This window comes from Gorilla gorilla, chromosome 20 (genome assembly GCF_029281585.2).
Source record: "Gorilla gorilla gorilla isolate KB3781 chromosome 20, NHGRI_mGorGor1-v2.1_pri, whole genome shotgun sequence".
Lineage (NCBI taxonomy): Eukaryota > Metazoa > Chordata > Mammalia > Primates > Hominidae > Gorilla > Gorilla gorilla.
Genome location: NC_073244.2, coordinates 67,988,253 through 68,010,697, shown reverse-complemented (window position 1 = coordinate 68,010,697; position 22,445 = coordinate 67,988,253). Strand labels below are relative to the sequence as shown.

Genomic DNA, 22,445 nt, shown 5'->3' with positions numbered 1-22,445 from the left:
AACGAGATGTCATCTCACACCAGTCAGAATGGTGATTATTAAAAAGTCAAGCAATAACAGATGCTGTATTCTTAAAAAATGGATCATGTATTAGAGAGATGAAAATCAAAACCACAACAAGATGTCATCTCACACCAGTCAGAATGGTGATTATTAAAAAGTCAAGCAATAACAGATGCTGGTGAAGTCACAGAGGAAAAGGAACACTGTGTGTGGGAGTGTAAATTAGTTCAACTACTCTGGATGGCAGTGGGGCAACTCCTCAAAGACCTAAAAAGAGAACTACCATTCAACTCAGCAATCCCATTACTGGATATATATCCAAAGGAATATAAATCATTCTATTATAAAGACACAGGCCTGTGTATGTTCATTGCAGCGCTATTCACAATAACAAAGTCATGGAATCAACCTAAATGCCCGTCAGTGATAGACCGGATAAAAAAATGTGGTACATAAACACCATGGAATACTATGCAGCCATAAAAAAGAATGAGATCATGACCTTTGCAGCAACATAGATGGAGCCGGAGACCATTATTCCTTAGCAAACTAACACAGGAACAGGAAACCAAATACCACGTGTTCTCATTTATAAGTGGTAGCTAAACGATGAGAACACATGGACACATAGAGGGAACACCACACACTGGAGTCTGCTAGAGGCTGGAGGGTGGGAGGAGGGAGAAGATTAGGAAAAATAACTAATGGGTACTGGGATTAATACCTGGGTGATGAGATAACCTGTACAACAAACCCACCCCCATAACACGTTTGCCTATATAACAAACCTGCACATGTACCCCTGTATCTAAAAGAAATGTAAAAAAGAAATAAAATAAAAAGGATCATGGGTGTATTTTTGTCCCCCCCTGCCCCAACTTCCAATAATAGTTTATTTATTTATTATTTATTTATTTACTTAGAGACAGAGTCTCACTCTGTTTCCCAGGCTGGAGTGCAGTGGTGTGATCTCGGCTCACTGCAACCTCCACTTCCCGGGTTCAAGCGATTCTCTTGCCTCAGCCCCCCGAGTAGCTGGGATTACAGGCACCCGCCACCACGCCTGGCTAATTTTTTTGTATTTTTAGTATAGACGGGGTTTCACTACGTTGGCCAGGCTGGTCTCAAACTCCTGACCTCAAGTGATCCACCCACCTCAGCCTCCCAAAGTGCTGGGATTACAGGCGTGAGCCACTGTACCTGGCCAATAGCTTCTTATTTAACACTTCTCCCTCTTATACCTTATGTGACACCCAAACATCTGGATAAACTTGTTTAATTGACTCAGTCCTCCCTTGGGTCCAGAGTAGCTGGGCTTGGTCCCAGGACAAAGGTGATATGCTCCTGGGTGGCTGACTCTTGCTAGTGCTCCTCCAATCCAGTGGGTGGCGCCGCACGGAGGAGCCTAGCACAGTCACACATTTTCTACCTCTACTTATTCCATGACCATTGCTGACCACGTTCCAGCCACAGTGAGCTGCAGCTTTAAGAAATTTGCAGGACTGGCTGGGAGCGGTGGCTCACGCCTGTAATCCCAGCACTTTGGGAGGCCAAGGCAGGTGGATCACTTCAGGCCAGGAGTTCCAGACCAGCCTGGCCAACATGGTGAAACCCTGCCTCTATTAAAAACACAAAAATTAGCTGGGCGTGGTGGTGGGTGCCTGTAATCCCAGCTACTCGGGAGGCTGAGGCAGGAGAATTGCTTGAACCCAGGAGGCAGAGGTTGCAATGAGTGGAGATCATGCCACTGCACTCCAGCCAGGGTGACAGAGCAAGACCCTGTCTCAAAAAAAAAAAAAAAAAAAAAAAAGAAAAGAAAAGAAAAGAAAAGAAAGGAAGGAAAAGAAAAGAAATTTGCAGGGCAAGGGAGGATGTTGGCAGTTACATCATCGTTTTGCTTTACTTTCATTCACTGCTGAAGGGAACATAAGCAGGGGGAACCTATCTGAAAGGCCTTTTCACAATATCTACCAATCATGTGTGCACTGCCATGGAATTCAGTAGTTCTACTTCTAAAACTGCAACCTGAGGCCGGGTGTGGTGGCTCATGCCTGTAATTTCAGCACTTTGGGAGGCTGAGGTGGGAGGATCACGAGGTCAAGAGATCGAGACCATCCTGGCCAACATGGTGAAAACCCGTCTCTACTTAAAAAAAAAAAAAAAAAAATACAAATATTGGCTGGGCATGGTGGCGTGCACCTGTAGTCCCAGCTACTTGGGAAGCTGAGGCAGGAGAATCACTTGAAACCAGGAGGGGGAGTTTGCAGTGAGTGAGCTGAGATCCCGCCACTGCACTCCAGCCTGGGCAACAGAGCGAGACTCCATCTCAAAAAAAACAAAAACAAAAAAGGCCAGGCGTGGTGGCTCACACATGTAATCTCAGCAATTTGGGAGGCCGAGGTGGGCGGATCACAAGATCAGGAGATCGAGACCATCCTGGCTAACACGGTGAAACCCCGTCTCTACTAAAAATACAAAAACTTAGCCAGGCGTGGTGGCAGATGCCTGTGGTCCCAGCTGCTTGGGAGGCTGAGGCAGGAGAATGGCGTGAACCCGGGAGGCGGAGCTTGCAGTGAGCCAAGATTGCGCCACTGCACTCCAGCCTGGGCGACAGAGTGAGACTCTGTCTCAAAAAACAAAACAAAACAAAAACAAAAACAACAAAAAAACTGCACCTTACAGATACACTTGCACATGTGAGATGGTGTGTGCACAAGCCAGTCTGTCTTAGTCTGTTTGGACTGCCATAACAAATACCATACACTGGGTGGCTTAGTAACAACAGACATTGATTTCTCACTGCTCTGGGGGCTGGAAGTCCAAGATCAAGGGGTTGGCAGATTTAGTGTCTGGTGAGGGCAGCTTCCTGGTTCATAGAGAGCACCTTCTTGCTGTGTCCTTCTCACACGGAGGAAGGGGTGTGGGAGCTCTCTGGAGGCTCTTTCATAAGGGCTGGAGTCCCAATCATGAGGGCTCTGGCCCCGTGAGTTAATCACCTCCCAAAGTCCCCGACTTCTTCTACCGTTACCTTGGTGTTTAGAGTTTCAGCCTGTGGATTTTGGGGGGACGCAGACATTCAGTTCATAACACAGTCCTTCTGGATTTACTCACTGAAATATCCCAGTGTCAAATATTATGCCAAACTCTCTATTTTTGGCACTGGGGATACGTTGGTGAGCAAAAGATGCACAAAAAATTGTTGTCCTCATGTGGCTAAGATTTCAGTGAATGAAAATAAAGTGTAGGGGAGGAAAAGCTTTTCTCTGTCCCTTTATTGATCTTAGATTCATTGGCTGGAGGCTTGTACATTGGGGTCATGAAAGACAGATTCACAAAAGCACAGCAAACAGAAGTTTATTTATGTGTGCACGCCCATGGGAGCACACTGATGTGATGGAAGACTATACACACCATGGGAAAAAGGAGAGGCAAGAGAGAGAACAGGAAGTGAGAAATAGCCTGCTGCGATTTGTAAAAGGCTGACGAAAGGGCTCACTGAAGCAGGGATGTCTGAGCAAAAGCTTGGAGGAGAGGAGGAGGTAAGAGGTCACGGAATGGGCTGTGTGGCTATCAGATGAGTTCCAGACAGAAGGGCAAGGACCACCACCCTATGGCCAGGATGTGCCTGGAGCTGTTGAGAAACAGAAGGACCAGGGTGAGTGGAGGTGAATGGGCAAGAGGAAGACAGTGGAGGTGATCTCAAGAGGTCACACAGGGCCTGATTGGACTGGCGTGGGACAGCTATAATTTTTAGAAGGATTCTTCTGGCTGGCTCTCCTACTGAGAACAAGGGTAGGGAGCTATAGACATAATCTTGGAAAGAAGAATTGTGAGTTGTTGCACTAGTGTGACAAATTTACCATGAATTTGGTGGCTTAAGACGACACAGTTTTTTATTTTTTATTTTTTTTCTGAGACGGAGTCTCACTCTGTCACCCAGGCTGCAGTGCGGTGGCACGATCTCGGCTCATTGCAACCTCCGCCTCCCAGGTTCAAGCAATTCTCCTGCCTCAGCCTCCCGAGTAGCTGGGACTACAGGCACCTGCCACCACGCCCGGCTAATTTTTGTATTTTTAGTAGAGACAGGGTTTCACCATGTTGGCTAGGATGGTCTCGATCTCTTGACCTCATGATCCACCTGCCTCAGCCTCCCAAAGTGTTGGGACTTCAGGTGGGAGTCACCGCACCTGGCCGACAACACAGTATTTTTAAGATAAAACATTCAGTTAGGGAGGCTAGAAGCCTGAAATGGGCTAAGATCACTGGACTAAAATTGAGGTGTTGGCAGTGCTGTTTCCTTCTGGAGACTCTAGGGGGAGAATCTGTTTCCTGGCCTTCTCCAGCTTCTAGAAGCTACATGCCATCCTTGGATTTTTGCTCCTTCCTCCTTCTTCAAAGGCAGCAGTGGGGCATCTTCTATCTCATTCCCTCTTCCCTTTCTAATACCCACAAACCAACCTCTCTTTATCCCTCCTCCCTGCTCCCCTTTCCATAAATACATACAGTTATTATGCATCAAAAAAAAAAAATCAGGCCAGGTGCAGTGGGTCATGCCTGTAATCCCAGCACTTTGGGAGGCCGAGGTGGGTGGATCACCTGAGGTCAGGAGTTCGAGACCAGCCTGGCCAAGATGTTGAAACCCCATCTCCGCTAAAAATACAAAAATTAGCCAGACATGGTGGTGGGCGTCTATAATCCCAGCTACTCATGGGGCTGAGGCAGAGAATTGCTTGAACCTGTGAGGTGGAGGCTGCAGTGAGCCGAGATCACACCACTGCACTCCAGCCTGGGTGACAGAGAGAGACTCCGTCTCAAAAAAAAAATTTTTTTTTCCTAAAGATGGAAATGCTGTGGGATGTCTGTACATTCAAGGGAGTAGAGAAGAGAAAAGCAGTGTTGGCAAGTGAGGAAATAACAGCAGGAGAAGGGGTATAATTGAGGACACAGGCTGGGTCTGAAGTGCTCTTGGCAGGAAGAGGGTGGAGAGCACACGTCCAGATGCAGGTGGGTTGATGGGTCTGAGCAAGGAGTTCCTGGCCTTTCAGAGAAATGAGGGACGGCAGAATACGCCACCCCCAAATATTCCAGTTTGTTGTACTCAATCTTAAAAATTGGTACGTGATAATTGTACATATTGATGGGAAAGGCAGGTAGGAGGGGTTGGATGAAGAGCGGTTGGTTAATAGGCACAAAAATACAATGGATAGAAGGAGTAAGCTCTAGCATTTGATAGCACAGTAGCGTGACTATAGTTCATAATAATTTGTTGTATATTTCAGATGGACTATTTTGAGCTGAAGATTCTTGAGAAGGAGCAGACACAAGAAAAATTCTCTGTCTTCCCTTGATTTGCCTAAATGCAAGACATCAGTTTGTAAAGGCGCCCCTTTTCCCCTTCTCTACCAGGAAACACAGAAGTTAATCACCGGAGACAAGCTCCAGATGCGTACAGCCGTGTGAGGGCGCCAGAAAAATCTACACAAGAAACCTTATGAACTAGCCCTCATCCTCCATTTTCTCCCCCATACATTTACCTTCTCACAATTTACCCCCCCAGGAATTCGAGGTCTTTCTCATTTGTCTTTTCACTTCTCTGAGAATGTATTGTTCTGGCCAGGCACAGTGGCTCACGCCTGTAATCCCAGCACTTTGGGAGGCCGAAGTGGGCGGATCACCTGAGGTCAGGAGTTCGAAACCAGCCTGGCCAACATGGCAAAACCCTGTCTCCACTAAAAGTACAAAAATTAGCTGGGAGTGGTGGCGGGCACCTGTAATCCAAGCTGCTCGGGAGGCTGAGACGGGAGAATTGCTTGAACCTGGGAGGCGGGGGTTACAGTGAGCCTGGGCGACAGAGTGAAACTCCGTCTCAAAAAAAAAAAGAATGTATTGTTCTTTTGTTAGCATGACATATAAGCCTAAGTTCTAACCACCCCTTAGTGTTCTCATCACGGAGTGCTCCCATGGGTATGCACACATAAACTTCTGTTTGCTGTGCTTTTGTTAATCTGTCTTTCATGAGCCTAATGCACAGACTCCAGCCAAGGAATCTAAGATCAATAAAGAGAGAGAGAGGGAAAAGTATTTCCTTCCCTACAGAAGTATATCAGGACCATCTACACATGAAATAAGCCAGGCACAGAAAGACAAACATTGCATGTTCTCACATATTTTTGGGATCTAAAAATTAAAACAGGTCGGGCACGGTAGCTCAAGCCTGTAATCCCAGCACTTTGGGAGGCCGAGGTGGGCAGATCACTTGAGGTCAGGAGTTCGAGACCAGACTGACCAACATGGCGAAACCCTGTCTCTACAAAAAATACAAAAATAAGCCGGCTGTGATGGCGGGTGCCTGTAATCCCAGCTACTTGGGAGGCTGAGAAACGAGAATTGCTTGAACCCGGGAGGTGGAGGTTGCAGTGAGCCGAGATCGCACCACTGCACTCCAGCCTGGGTGACAGAGCGAGAACCTGTCTCTAAATAAATAAATATCACAACAATTGAACTCATGGATATAGAGAGTAGAAGGGTGGTGTTCAGAGGCTGGGGAGGGTTGTGGGGTGTGGGGAGGAAAGTGGGGGATGGTTAATGTGCCCAAAAAATTAGAAGGACTGAATAAGACCTTGTATTTGATAGCACAACATGGTGACTATAGTCTATGGCAATTTAATTATACATTAAAAATAACTAAAATAGTATAATTGGATTGTAACACAAAGGATAAATGTTTGAGGGAACGGATACCGCATCTCCATGATGTGGTAATTACACATTGCATACCCGTATCAAAGCATCTCATGTACCCCATAACTATATACCTCTACTATGTACCCAGAAAAATTAAAAATTAAAAAGCAGGCCGGGTGCGGTGGCTCATGCCTGTAATCCCAGGCCTTTGGGAGGCCAAGGCCAGCGGTTCACCTGAGGTCAGCAGGAGGAACCGCCATACTGTTTTCCATTTTCCACCCCCATCAACAATGCACTAAAGTTTCATTTTCTCCACATTCTTGCCAACACTGATTATTTTCCATTTTAAACATAGCTATTCTAACGGGTAAACATTTTTAAAAGATAAAAGTCTGTGATCTCCATCTGGTTCTGTGGTCACGTCTTGATCACCCTAGAGTCCATATAACTTTATGTTTTGGTAAGAATTATATCCCATGAATCCTTTTCCGTCCAATTTACAAAGGAGAAAACGGAAGTTGAACTAAGTTAAGTAAATTCAGCCCAAGCTGTGAGTGTTGGAAACCAGCAGGTGGAACCTGACCAAATTCCTAAGCCCACGAGCCGAGCCGTGTGGGTGACACATCTGCGTTTATTGAGAAGGAATATTTGCAGAGGGGCAGTGTCAAAGTCAATGCTGCTTAATCCTTCCGGCTGTCTTTCTCTGTGCCTCGCGATTTCTTCTTCGCGTCTGCAGCTATTTTGATTTTTTTCTGACTACATCTGTCAGTGGCTACCCTAGACCTCTGGACACCTGGAGACCCCACGACATCTCTTTCACGTCTTAGAATTTTGCTAGTGCTGAGTCTCCTGGCTCTCAGACCCTCAGAGCTGAAAGAAAACTTGGGAATTTAGGACTCCACTTCGGGGTCAGGAAAGCTGAGTTTCAGAGATGGGCAAGGATTTTATGAATGAGAGCTGGTTATATTTGCAGTTGAATCTCTAGCTCTCACTTTTGATTTTCAATATGGGCCCACTGGGTGCGGCTAACTCAAGGGTCTAGCCATTGTAACTGCAAGGAAGTGGATGATGAGGAAAAGAGTAGGTAGAAAAGAGAACAAAACAAAACAAAACAAAACAAAGCAAAACAAAGCTCACCTCTGCAGAGAATTATTCTTCCTGCTCCTTCCTGTCAAAAGCATCTCCCAAAACGGAGATCGCCTGGTCTGCCCCACCCCCCAACCCTTATAGGTGCCGGGGAATTCAGGCAATTGGCACCTTCTCTTCCCATTGGCGGGGGCTGGCTCACTAGAATTCCTCTGCATTGCACCGATTGGAAGGCATTTAGCTCCCTTGATTCAGAATGAATGGGCTGCAGGTTTTGATCCTACAGGTGCTTCCGATTTGTAAAGGAAACTCTTCCCTTGCCTCTTAGGTCTAGAAAAACAAGCAACAGAAAATTACATGTTTGGAGAGCTTCCCAGTCTCCTTAGAAGGCTAACATCGTGTTCAGTCCGAAAGTGCCACTTCCCATTTGGAAACATCCAGAGTCATTCACTGGCTCATCTTGTTTACATGTTCATCTCTTCTACTTGGGATATAATTGTATCGAGCAAAAGGAGGGTCTCAAGATCATCAGGGCCCAGTCTAGGTCCCACATTCAACGGGCCCAGTCTCAGGGAGACCCAGAGACAGAGCTTGTGGGAGAAGGAAAACTCACCAGCAGAGAGTACAAGGGAGGGGGCGTTGGGAAGGACTGGCTTGAGGAATTTTCTTTTAAAAACATTACCACTAGTTGGCTGGGCGTGGTGGCTCACACCTGTAATCCCAGCACTTTGGGAGGTCAAGGCGGGCGAATCAGGAGGTCAGGAGATCGAGACCATCCTGGCTAAGGCGGTGAAACCCTGTCTCTACTAAAAAAATACAAAAAATTAGCTGGGCGTGGTGGCGGGCACCTGTAGTCCCAGCTACTCGGAAGGCTGAGGCAGGAGAATGGCGTGAACCCGGGAGGCGGAGCTTGCAGTGAGCTGAGATCGTGCCACTGCACTCCAGCCTGGGTGACAGAGCGAGACTCCGTCTCAAATAATAATAATAATAATAATAATCACTTATAGTTGAAGGGGAGAAAACCCACAAGATAACCAACTTTACCAATTTTGCATCAACTCAGGATAGAATATCAGCGGTTTTTACATAGGAGTTTTAATTTTTTTCAATTTTATTTTATTTGTGTATTTTTGAGACAGGGTCTCGTTCCATGACCCAGGACGAAGTGCAGTGGTGCAATCATAACTCACCCCACAACCTCGGCTTCCTGGGCTCAAGTAATCTTCTGCCTCAGCCTCTCGAGTAAACGGCATTACAGGAAAGGGGTCCCAGTCCAGATCCCCAGAGAGGGCTCTTGGATCTCTTGCAAGAAAGAATTCAGAGTGAGTTCGTAAAGTGAAATCAAGTTTATTAGGAAAATAAGGGAATAAAGAATGACTACTCCATAGAGCAGCCCTTGGGCTGCTGGTTGCCATTTTTATGGTTATTTCTTGATGATATGCTAAACAACAGGTGGATTATTCATGCCTCCCATTTTTAGACCATATAGGGTAACTTCCTGACGTTGCCACGGCATTTGTAAACTGTCATGGTTCTGGTGGGAGTGTAGCAGTGAGGACAACCAGAGGTCACTATCGTGGCCATCTTGATTTTGGTGGGATTTGGCGGCTTCATTACTGCAACCCATTGTATCAGCAAGGTCTTTATGACCTGTATTTTTTGCTGTCCTCCTATCTCATCCTGTGACTGAGAATGCCTTAGACATCTGGGAATGCAGCCCAGTAGGTCTCAGCCTCAGTTTATCCAGCTCCTTTTCAAGATGGAGTTGCTCTGGTTCACATGCCTCTGATGTCAGGGACCATAGGTGCATGACAGCACTCGTGGCTAATTTTTTGTAGAGACGGGCGTATCACAGGTTAAACAGCCTGGCCTGGTCTTGAACTTCTGGCCTCAAGGGATCTCCTGCCTCAGCCTCCCAAAGTGCTGGGATTATAGGCACATGCCATCATGCCCGGGCTATGTATGAGTTTTATATTCACAAAGGTTATGATGATGCGTCTTCAGACAACAGCAGAGAGAAAATCAAAGGTAAAATAGTTTTCATTAGGTTTACAGGAAATAGCCAAGAATGTGTATAATTTTGAACTTGCATTTCTCTTATTGTATAGGAGATTCAGCATGTTCTCAGATGGTTAAGAGTCATTGGCATTTCTTTGCTTACAAACAATTGTTGATTTCTCCATTTCATTTTGGTAATTTTTCAAAGCTCTTTATAGATTAGACATATAGGCTGGGCATGGTGGCTCACGCCAGTAATCCCAGCACTTTAAGAGGCTGAGGCAGGCAGACTATTTGAGGTCAGGAGTTCAAGACCAGCCTGACCAACATGGTGAAACCCTATCTCTACTAAAAATACAAAAAAAAAAAAAATTAGTTGGGCATGGGTGCACATGCCTGTAATCTCAGCTACCTGGGAGGCTGAGGCAGGAGAATCACTTGAACCTGGGAGGCGGAGGTTGCGGTGAGTGGAGATGTCACCACTGCACTCCAGCCTGGGCGACAGAGTGAGACTCCATCTCAAAAATAAATAGATAATAAATATCAGGCATATAAACTCTTTCTGATATAAGTTGCAAATATATTTACCAGTTTATAGTTTGTCTTTTTACCTTGCTTCACACATCTTTTGTTATGAATACTTAAAAAACATTTGTAATAAAATTTGTTTATTTTTTCTCTAATTGCTTTTGAATTTTAAATCTTAGCTAAGAAAGCTTTCCCCACCATCAGGTTTGAGAGGAATTCAATTGTTTTCTTCTGGTGCTTCTAAAGTTTTATTTATGCATTTAAATCTCTGACGTGCTTGAAAATTGTTCCATTGTATAGGAAACAGATCTAGCATCACCATGCTTATTAAAAATCAATTTCCCTCACTTATGAGTGATGCAATATTTATCAAATTTATATATGTTAATAATTCTATTTCTGGGTTTTCTTTTTTCCTTTTTTTTTTTAAATTTTTTTGAGACAGAGTCTCCGTCTGTCGCCCAGGCTGCAGTGCAGTGGCACCATCTCGGCTCACTGCAAGCTCTGCCTCCCAGGTTCACACCATTCTCCTGCCTCAGCCTCCCGAGTAGCTGGGACTACGGGTGCCTGCCAACATGCCCAGCTAATTTTTTGTATTTTTAGTAGAGACGGGGTTTCACTGTATTAGCCAGGATAGTCTTGATCTCCTGACCTTGTGATCTGCCCTCCTCAGCCTCCCAAAGTGCTGGGATTACCGGCGTGAGCCACCGCGCCCAGCCCTATTTCTGGATTTTCTAGTCTGTTCCTTTGCCCAGTCTGTTTGCACATGTGCCAATACTATATTTTAATCATAAAGGCCTCATGGTATATTTTAATATCTGCTAGGTTTAGTCCCTCCTCATTCCTCCTTTTCAGGATTTTCCAGGCCATTCCTACAAATTCGATTTGTTCAGTTGAATTTTATAATCCACTTCCACACCTCCAGGTAAAACCTTGATGTATTTGTATTAGAGAGAAGTGATATGTTTATGAGGTTGAGCTTTCCATGCAAAAACGTGGTATTTATTTCTTTAAGGCTTAAGTCCACTTTTGGGTCTTGCAGAAATGTATTTTATGGTTTTTCTTACATAAGTTTTGGATATTTCTGAAGTTTTTAAGTAAGCATTTTATTTTCATTTTTTTTTTTTGCTATAGTAAATAGGGGTATTCTTTTCCAGTGTTTTGAGTTTCCATATTTGAAGTTTATTGATTTTTGAATACTTGTTTTATTACCTGCTGTAATACCAATTTCTCTTGTTGTTGATAGGAGTTCTCCCATGCAGTCTTTTGCATTGTCCGGGTACATAATCAAGTTTGCAAATGTAGTTTTACCTGTTGCTTTCCAATTATTATACCTCTCTCTAATTGCTTTCCAATTGCTAGTTTAAAGCCTGTAACCTGAGTTTAAAACTAGCTAACATTGTTGATAGAATTGGTTGACATCTCCAGCAGAATGTTGAATAGCAGCGGAGTTACGACTATCCTCATCTTGTTCCTGACTTCGGTGGAAAATCCTTTGTATTCATGATGGAATGGTGGAAGGAGCATTTCTCCTGCAGTTGGAAGAAGACACAGTCCTGTAAGTGGCGGCAACCGTGATTTTAGTGTCTCAGGACCTCTTTCTCCCTCTCCTCTTTCATTGCCCCCTGAGATCGCCCAGATGGTAGGAGGGGTAATCACAGGCATTACTCCCATCTGTGGCCCTTTGCTCGCGTGGATGGCTCCATTTACTTCAGGATAGTATGGTCTTTAAACCCAGTTCAGCCTCCCAGCCTGAAGAATCCTGTGATTATCTAGATCTGGAGGAGAAAAACCAGAGATAGTACGTCGCAGCTGAGTCTTGTCAGCTTCTCAACTGACCCCGAGTTGTGCTGGGGAAAGGGAGCGGGAAGAGAGCTATAAACAGGAGGCCCCGAGACACAGCTAAGAGGAGGCAGACGGACCCGAGGGCTGCTCACAGGTGAGGAGGGGGTGGCGGTGACTACTTCTATGGGGCTTCCCGAATCAGAGCCTCTGGAAACTCATGTGAGATTCAAAGTCTGGTTGGTAAGAGACGTCTCCTTTCTCTGCTCTAAGGTTTCACCTTTCTCTGGGACCTTTCACTCCACTGTATCCTGCTGGTGTTTTCTTAGGAGCAAGAGTTGATTGTACACACTTCCTTCTTCGATCAGGAGCTTTCCATCTCCTCAACCAAGGGGATTCCGCAGTTGTGTGAGACTTTCTAGCTGAATTTCTCTGTTCTTGTATTTTTTTCCCTCCGGGGCTTTTGCACTTGCTGTTTTCACTGACCGCTCTACCCCCTAATCCTCTTCCAACCCTCCTTGGCTCAATCTGATGCATGCATCAAGTCTGGAGGAATTTCCTTTCGAGTCCTATGTACTTGGCCTACTTGCTGTATAACTTCATGGTATCATGTGGGTCTCATACCCAATGTGCTTCATCCTAATTATAGTTCATCCTCTTCATTTGTGGATTCCATGTCTGTGAATTCATCTACACGCTAAGATCTGCTGGCAACCCCCAAATCAATATTTGCAGAGCTTTCAAAGTCATCCGGACATGCACAGAGCCAGGAAAAATTTGAGCTGAGGTCAGATAAGGCAGTGCTGGTGGGTCTACTTAGTGCCCTGTTTTTGCATTTCTGGGCATTTCGTCGGTGACTTTGCTGTCTAAATGTCCCCTTGTGTAGTGTGGAAGTTCTGTCTGGTGCTTGACACACAAGAAGGCTGGGATGTGAGTTCTGAAGACAATGCATGCGTTAGATGAGCTTCTTTCAGGCATGAGCTATAGTGTTGGTGGCGGTGGGCTCAATGTTAATGAATCAACAATATGTATTAAATTAGGTGTCCTTAAACAGAGACACATATAAAACAAGGTTATGTATTGACTAGTGGATGAAAACGTGACGAGAGGCTCACGGGAACCCAACCCTATAATCTTGGAGGAGTTTGTTGGTGGCTGATGTGATACCTCAGTTCTTATCTTCTTGGTTTAAAAATTTAAACGAGACATACAACAAAAGAAGTGCAGCATGGAGTAATTTTTTTTTTATTGTTTCAAGACAGTCTTGCTCTTGTCACTCAGGCTAGAGTGCAGTGGTGCTATCTCGGCTCACTGTAACCTCTGCCTCCCAGGTTCAAGCTATTCTCCTGCCTCAGCCTCCTGAGTAGCTGGGATTACAGGCACCCACCACCATGCCCACCTAATTTTTGTATTTTTAGTAGAGACGGGGTTTCACCGTGTTGGCCAGGCTGGTCTCAAGCTCCTGACCTCATGTGATCTGCCCACCTTGGCCTCCTAAAGCTAGGATTACAGGTGTGAGCCACCACGCCCAGCCCCCTTGCTCAGCTTCTACTGGGTGTTCGATGATAGCTTAATGTCATTTGATTCTCAAATAAGCTTTTCCCCTAGTCTTTATCCTCCCTGCTAATACCTGAAAGGGTTTTTCTTCATGATGTTTCAAGTTTTCCTCTGTGTGTCCTTCCCCATCTTTTCTCCAACAATTTCTGGAGTAGTCCAATGAATTTGGGCTGCCAGGGTAGGTCCTAACATACATCTCTTCTGGAGATTTCTCTTTGGGAGACATTCGGGGGTCACACACCAGTAGCTTCAAGCATAGTGTTTTGGGCCAGGCATGGTGGCTCATGCCTGTAATCCCAGCATTTTGGGAGGCCAAGGCCAGTATGCACCTGTAGTCTCAGCTACTCGGACGCTGAGGCAAGAGAATCACTTGAACCTGGGAGGCAAAGACTGCAGTGAGCCGAGATCCAGCCATTGCACTCTAGCCTGGGCAACGAGAGCGAAACTCCATCACAAAAAAAAAAGTCTTTTGTTCTGCTGTCTTTCTGTTGCCTTCAATGCTACCTGGTATTTTGACATGACCCAGCATACATGCCGGACCAGGTTCTATGGGGGAATAGTGGCAGATCTGTCTCAATCACCATTAGCTGCCTGGTGGCCAAAATCGTGATGGGCGGAAACTTCTTTTTTCTCTCTTTGTTACCCCTTCTCCCTGATTAGTTTCCCCTGTTCCCATCTCTCAAATGTCTTTGATCTTTACTGTGACTAATTCACTTCAATGTTCTTATTCACATTTCAGGTGAATCCTCTGAATGTGAGTTGGTAAGTACCATCATGCACCTGTAACTTTTCTAGGACAGCTGTCACTGTTAGTAAGGCAGATAAATCAGGTGCTGATGGCATTGTTCCTTCTGGGATGGGATGAAAGCCAGTGATCTCGAGTCTAGGTAAGGTTGCCAGAGAAAATACCCAGTTGAGGCCGGGCCTGGTGGCTCATGCCTGTAATCCCAACACTTTGGGAGGCCGAGGCGGGCGGATCACAAGGTCAGGAGATCGAGACCATCCTGGCTAACACGGTGAAACCCCATCTCTACTAAAAATACAAAAAAAATTAGCTGGGCGTGGTGGCGGGCGCCTGTAGTCCCAGCTACTCATGAGGCTGAGGCAGGAGAATGGCGTGAACCCGGGAGGCGGAGCTTGCAGTGAGCCGAGACTGCACCATTGCACTTCAGCCTGGGGGATGGAGTGAGACTCTGTCTCAAAAAACAAAACAAAACAACAACAACAACAAAGTGTACTAATACAAGTAGCAGGAAGTACTGTGAAGCGAAAATACTCAAATGTGTAGGCAAGACAGTGAGAGGCGGTGATATTTATGGCTTATGATTTCAACTCTCTCCTTTTCTGCAGGTCCCAAGTGTTCTGTGGATGTAGGAGTCATTTGCTGAAGTGAGAAATTGCATGTGTTGGGCAAGATGAACTTTTCTGTAATCACCTGCCCCAACGGTGGTACCAACCAAGGGCTTCTGCCTTACCTGATGGCCCTGGATCAGTATCAGCTGGAGGAATTCAAGCTTTGCTTGGAACCCCAGCAGCTGATGGACTTCTGGTCGGCCCCCCAGGGGCACTTCCCGCGTATCCCCTGGGCAAACTTGAGAGCTGCCGACCCTTTGAATCTGTCCTTTCTTTTGGATGAACACTTCCCAAAAGGTCAGGCATGGAAAGTGGTCCTCGGCATCTTCCAGACAATGAATCTGACCTCACTGTGTGAGAAAGTTAGAGCCGAGATGAAAGGTGAGAGTCCTCAAGAAGGAAGGCGGGAGGGCTGCTTGGTACTCCTGAGGCAAGGAGGTAGCCGCTGGGTTTTTGTGGGGTCATTCCACACTGCCGATCTCCCCCTACAAATCCTCCTTGATACTCTATGACAGTATGATGTTTAAAGGCATAAAGGCTATAAAGATTTAGTGCTCTAGCCTGGGAAGGAGTAGCAAAGGCAAGAAAGGGAATTGGAAGAGGCACATTCAGTTATGTTATAAGCCTTTTTCTTTCTTTCTTTTTTTTTTTTTTTTTTTTTTTTGAGCCTGAGTCTCCACTCTGTCGCCGAGGCTGGAGTGCAGTGGTGCGATCTAAGGTCACTGTAACCTCTGCCTCCCAGGTTGAAGCGATTCTCCTGCCTCAGCCTCCCGAGTAGCTGGGACTACAGGCGCCTGCCACCACGCCCGGCTAATTTTTTTGTATTTTTAGTAGAGATGGGGTTTCACTGTGTTAGTCAGGATGGTCTCAATCTCCTGACCTCATGATCTGCTCGCCTCGGCCTCCCAAAGCACTGGGATTACAGGCGTGAGCCAACGCGCCCAGCCCAGGCTTCTTTTAAACATGCAAATTTGTCCCAATGTGATTGTCGTACTGGGAACAATTTGAGTGCAGCACAGATTTCATGTTAGCTTATGCATGGTTTTGCTCAAGAGAAACACTAAGAAACCACAACAACCCCCACCCTGCCCCCGCAACCAACCGACCCTGCACTCACCTGAGCAGAACCATGTAGGATTGTACACAATGCACACAGGCATATACCTCAAACATCTACCCGCTTCCTCAGTACGAGCCTTGCCCATTCTACACTTTCTGTCTGATTTCAGATCATTGTTCTTTCACTTCACAAAAACTCACAAGCTGCAACACTTCCCATATTCACAAGCAAAGTTCATGTTTTACTCAAGGTAAAGTTTCATGCCACATCTTCTGTGGCATTGCAAGACCTGCTGAGGTGTTACAGGGCTGATTGTGGTGTTGTAGGATCGTGCAGTGTTTATTGTGGTAATAAAGTGTTTTGTAATTAATCAGCAGGTACAAAACCATGCTGTTTAAGCTTCTGCTTAAAATTTTATATATATATATATATATATACACACACACACACACACACACATGATCACTGATTCTATCTCCTGTAAGCCCTGTGGTCTTAGTGCACCATGTAATCTGCTGTGGTGAGTTTTCAGAATGCATACATCACTTTATAAAAGAACTGACTGCCTATGAGAGCTGTTGAAAATAATCATGTTTCCTGGTGCCTGTTATAAACCAGACATTGACTATTTTTTTTTTTTTTTTTTTTTTTTTGAGATGGAGTTTCCTTCTTGTCACCCAAGCTGGAGTATAATGGTGTGATCTTGGCTTACTGCACCCTCCGCCTCCCGGGTTGAAGGGATTCTCCTACCTCAGCCTTCCGAGTAGCTGGGACTACAGGCGCCTGCCACCATGCCTGGCTAATTTTTGTATTTGTAGTAGAGACGGGGTTTTGCCATGTTGGCCAGGCTGGTCTCAAACTCCTGACCTCGGGTGATCTGCCCACCTCAGCCTCCCAAAATTCTGGGATTACAGGTGTGAGCCACCATGCCTGGCCATAAACCAGGCATTTATCTTAATGCTGTCTATACATTTGTACTGACTCTTCACTATATTTATAAGAAGGAGGTCCTATTACTTGTATCTTACAGAGAAGGAAACTGAGGCACAGACAGCTTAAGTAAATTTCCCAAGGTCGCAGAGCTGGTGACCAGGAGAGCTGGGACATGAGCCCAGGCAGTGTGTCTCCAAAGGCTCTGTGCTTGACCATGTACAGCTTCTCCTACCCTCAAATGAGTGAGTTCTAAGGAAGGAGAGTGGGCAATACTGAGTCTTCCATATCAGAACCCTGGACACGGGCCATGCGGAGTCATACAAGTTCGGGCTTTGTGTATCTTCTGGTGGAAAGGAGGATGGGATGGAGACTAGAACACCACTCCACCCTTTTTCCCTGTCCCTGTCTCATTTTTAAAGCCCTCAGATACTCTTGTTTGGAATAGGCAGATGTAAAGCAGAAAACTAGGGAATGAGATTTAGAATTCTTTTTTTTACTGTCTTAATTTCTTTTCTTTTTTTTTCAAAGAACCAACTTTAGGCTTTATTGATTTCTCTATTGCATGCTTTGTATTGCATTGATTTCTGATTTTATCTTTATTATTTTCCTCTTTCTACTTTCTTTTTTTATTATACTTCAAGTTTTAGGGTACATGTGCACAACGTGCAGGTTTGTTACATAGGTATACACATGCCATTGTGGTTTGCTGCACCGATCAACCCATCATGTACATTAGGTATTTCTTCTAATACTATCCCTCCCCTAGCCCCCCACCCACTGACAGGCCCAGTGGGTGATGTTCCCCTCCCTGTGTCCATGTGTTCTCATTGTCCAGCTCCCACTTATGAGTGAGAACATGCGGTGTTTGGTTTTCTGTTCCTGTGTTAGTTTGCTGAGAATGATGGTTTCCAGCTTCATCTATGTCCCTGCAAAGGACATGAACGCATCCTTTTTTACGGCTGCATAGTATTCCATGGTGTATGTGTGCCACATTTTCTTTATCCAGTCTATCATTGATGGGCATTTCGGTTGGTTCCAAGTCTTTGCTATTGTGAACAGTGCTGCAATAACCATATGTGTGCAAAAGTCTTTATAGTAGAATGATTTATAATCCTTTGGGTATATACCCAGTAATGGGATTGCTGGGCCAAATGGTATTTCTAGTTCTAGATCCTTGAGGAATCGCCACACTGTCTTCCACAATGGTTGAACTAATTTACACTCCCACCAACAGTGTAAAAGTGTTCCTATTTCTCCACATCCTCTCCAGCATCTGTTTCCTGACTTTTCAATGATCGCCATCCTAACCGGCGTGAGATGGTATCTCATTGTGGTTTTGATTTGCATTTCTCTAATAACCAGTGACGATGAGCTTTTTTTCATATGTTTGTTGGCTGCATAAATGTCTTCTTTTGAGAAGTGTCTGTTCATATACTTCGCCCACTTTTTGATGAGGTTTTTTTTTTCTTGTAAATTTAAGTTCTTTATAGATTCTGGATATTAGCCCTTTGTCAGATGAGTAGATTACAAAAATTTTCTCCCATTCTGCAGGTTGCCTGTACACTCTGGTGACAGTTTCTTCTGCTGTGCAGAAGCTCTTTAGTTCAATTAGATCCCATTTGTCAATTTGGGCTTTTGTTGCCATTGCTTTTGGTGTTTTAGTCATGAAGAAAGGATATCAGAGATTGAAAATAGAGATTTAGAACTCTTAAATTCTGTTTCCAACTGAATATCTCTCTTTATAGAGACCTGGAGAGAGGAATTAGCACAGAGGAGAATGCTCTCAAAGGAAGAACTTACTTTCTTGTTGCTGATTTTTAAAAATATAAACTTAAAAGTTTTTGGATACATAGTAGGTGTATATATTTATGGGGTACATGAGATATTTTGATACTGGCATGCATTGGGTAATAGTCACAGGGGTAAATGGAGTGTGTCCATCACCTCAAGCATTTATCCTGTTTCTTGTCACTGATGTTTTTAAAATTTAAACTTAAATTTAAAAAATTCTGGATACTTAGTAGGTGTATATATTTATGGGGTACATGAGATATTTGGATACAGGCAAGTGATGCATCATAACCACATCAGGGTAGATGGGGTGTCCCTCCCATCAAGCATTTATCCTTTCTTGTTGCTGATTTCGAATGGTGGCATAAACTTCCTGCCTGAAGGCTGCAGGGCCAGGCGGGGCACATCACAGGAGCCCCGTTTCCCTGGTCCTTGTCTGGTTCCTACTTGGCCTTCTAAAGACATGGGTCATGGGGAAGATACCTCTCAAGTAGGAGAAAGCCCTGGGCCACATCCACCTCACCAGCCATGCAGGGGGCGATAAAAGCTCAGCAGGTGGATCAGGTGGTTCTTAATGCCCTGTTAGCCCCATCATCTAGGAAACTGTACCATGAGTATTTCTGTACTTGACCAGTGCTGTAAGATATGCATTTGAGAGTGAGTTTGCGGACACACCTGTGTATACAGGGACCCACGTACTGTCTTTTGGGGACTATTAGCTTAAGGGCTCAGGTTCTGGAGTCAGGATGTCTGGATTCAAAGGCTAGTTCTATTTGACCAATGGTAACCTTGGACAAGTGATTTTTACCACGGGGCCACAATTCTTTCTTAAACTGGGGTCACTGTTCCAACCTCTACATTTCTAGGGTGAAATGCTTAGAAGGCACCGGGCACAGAGTAGGAACTTGCATGTTAGTTGATCTTTGGGGTAGTTTTTTTTAATCTGAAAGCGTCACTTGCCCTGGTGGTTTATGGATGATTGTTTAAGCATGGTGCCTGGCCAGCAGTATCAGAGCTGGGAGAGTGTCACCTCACTACACACACACCGTCTACCCCACCCAAGGATATGTCTGCGAATTTGCAGTGGAAGAATCTATTTCAGGCTTCCACAGGTGTACAAATGGAAGTCCAGAACTGGGATTTTTTTTTTAAGGAATTAGACTTTATTTCACAGGCAAAGGAGAATAATCGAAGGCAAATGTGTCATATAGTTTTCACTCTTTTTTTTTTTTTCTCCTAGATGGAGCCTCGCTCTGCCACCCAGGCTGGAGTGCAGTGGCATGATCTCGGCTCACTGCAACTTCTGCCTCCGGGTTCAAGCGATTCTCCTGCCTCAGCCTCCCGAATAGCTGGGACTACAGGCGCCCACCACCACACCCAGCTAATTTTTGTGTTGTTATTAGAGATGGGGTTTCCCCACACTGGCCAGGCTGGTCCCAAACTCCGGACCTGGTGATCTGCCTGCCTCAGCCTCCCAAAGTGCTGGGAGTACAGGTGTGAGCCAATGTGCTGGGCTGGTTTTTACCTTTTATACTTAAATCTATTCTCTCTTTTGGGTTGGTTTTTTTTTTCTCCTGTATAAGGTGTAAAGTTTAGGTTGCTACCCCTTTTCTTCTTATTTTTTTTCCACCTATAGATATCCATTGGCTCCAGCACCATTTGTTGAAAAGAGCTCTTTATCTATTGAATTGCTTCTGCATCTTTGTCAAAAATCATTTGGCTATGCTTGGGTAGAATTCATACTTTTCAAAGTTATTTCATTATATACATAAAAGTTTAAAATTACTCTATATTCTTCATGCGTTGCATTTTAAATTGTGTAGGAATCATTTCCCAGTAAAGCATTTTTTTGGGGGGACCTTTAAGACAAGGCCAAGATTTCCCCCACCACCCTCCGCATGGGCAGTGAGGTTTAACATGCAGTGGGAACAGGGACCACATTGACTCAAGTGCATAATTATGTGTAAATCACCGGTGCTTCTCTACATTCAGGGGTTGCTAGGATTAGGATAAAGACACCACTAAGTAAATCTATGGAGCCTGGGAGGAGTAATGTTGGGTGTAGGAAGGGTAGGCTGGTTACCTAAAACATGCTCCTCTGGCATTTAAAACATACTCAGATAAGTGCGCCTCACCAGAGAATGGAGGAATGCCTAGGCCTGGTGAGTGACCGATGGAACTTCCATATGCCTGCTCTTCGCTATTCCTTCATGTCCTTGCAAAGTTCCCTAAGCAGGAGGGAGAATAAGTGAAAACTTACTAATTTTTAACCTTTGTTTTCTCTTTGCAGCCATGTTCTAGTCCTGCTAGGCTGTTCATCTGGAATAGCCTGGCTTTTCTGACAGGTGGTCCCAGCTAAATTAGAGTCTTAAATTTAATCTATGAAGATCCAGATGGTGCTGCCTGATACTTGACAGTAAAGCTATAACCTGGAAGGCTCACATCGTTGGATTTGTTTGCAACAGAGGAATGCCACATGTCAAACAGTTGGCTTTTGGATAAACAGAGCCAGTGAAGAGGGGAAAATCGTCTACTTTTCCTCTGCTTGGGCTATACCTAGGAAAAGGTTCCCACTCGGGCTCCCTGCTTCCAGGAGAGTTAGAATTCAGGACAGACTTCAGCTTGAAATATGTGGACCGTAGGGCTCAGACTCCACAGGTGGGGTCTGTGGAGCTTCAGAGAGCTGGGATTATTTGGCCTAGGCTAACATGGGTGGAGAATGATGGATTCTTGTTCTTCGAAGGAACATGGAACATCTGGAGGAAGTGCAGGACACAGCTTGCTAACCAGAACAAGCCATGTAAACAGTGACAAGCAGTGGAGTTGTAAATATTAGAGCCATATCTCTAGATGCAAATCCCTTACAAGGTATTGTCCCGCAGCAGCTATGTACTACACAGTAAAATGAGTTTGGCCACTGTGAGTTACAGAAGAGGTCTTCTAGTTCATGAGGAAGGGGACATTCAGAGTGGTGATGTGCAGCAAATTGAGGGACTTGGTTTGAACCCAATTCTTGGTGCTTTTATTCCTACAGTATTCTACTCCAAAGATATTAGAGTGGCTTCTCTGTGTGGGGTACTGTTCTACACACTTGGGATGAATCCGTGAACAGACTAGCCATCTCCCTAGACAGGCAATAGACATAATGCATAAATCACATGGTGTGTTAAAAGGTGACAAGTGCAAACGGAGGATAAGGCAGATGGGGAGAGGCTAAGGTATGTTATTAAAGATATAGGTGGTAGTCATGATTAGGATTATCAGGCACCATTGTGGAGGTAAGATTTCAGCAGAGCCTTGAGAGTGAGCTAAGCAGATGTCTGGGAATCCAGGCAGCGGGGAGGGCTGGAGCCAAGGCCCTGAGGCAGGAATGTGCTTAGCATGTGCTGTGGACTTTCCAGAGTGCACACTGCATCTTCAGTTGGGCTAATGGAGCTTGAGGAAACTGGAGGAATCAGACCTTCAAACTCCAGTTTGTCATAGAAGGAGCTGGTTCTACTGAGAGCCTCCATTATTGCTGGTCCATTTTCAGTCTGGGTATTCTCATATGTCATCATCACTGTTTATTTCAGAGAATGTGCAGACCCAAGAGCTGCAAGATCCAACCCAAGAAGATCTAGAGATGCTAGAAGCAGCAGCAGGTGTGTACACTACTTTAAGTTGATAATGG

The 22,445-nt window shown here is 45.0% G+C and overlaps 1 protein-coding gene across 2 annotated transcripts in view; it reads left to right on the top strand.

Moving 5' to 3' along the window:
* Positions 1 to 15,028: 15,028 nt before the first annotated feature.
* Positions 15,029 to 22,445, top strand: part of NLRP13 (NLR family pyrin domain containing 13) — a 40,316-nt gene continuing 32,899 nt past the window's right edge. For both annotated transcript variants that reach the window (XM_063700921.1, XM_031004523.3), the window contains exons 1-2: positions 15,029 to 15,372; positions 22,348 to 22,416. In XM_063700921.1, coding sequence (XP_063556991.1) covers positions 15,054 to 15,372; positions 22,348 to 22,416 — 388 coding nt within the window. In that variant the 5' untranslated portion in view covers positions 15,029 to 15,053. The remainder of the gene's footprint in view (positions 15,373 to 22,347; positions 22,417 to 22,445) is intronic.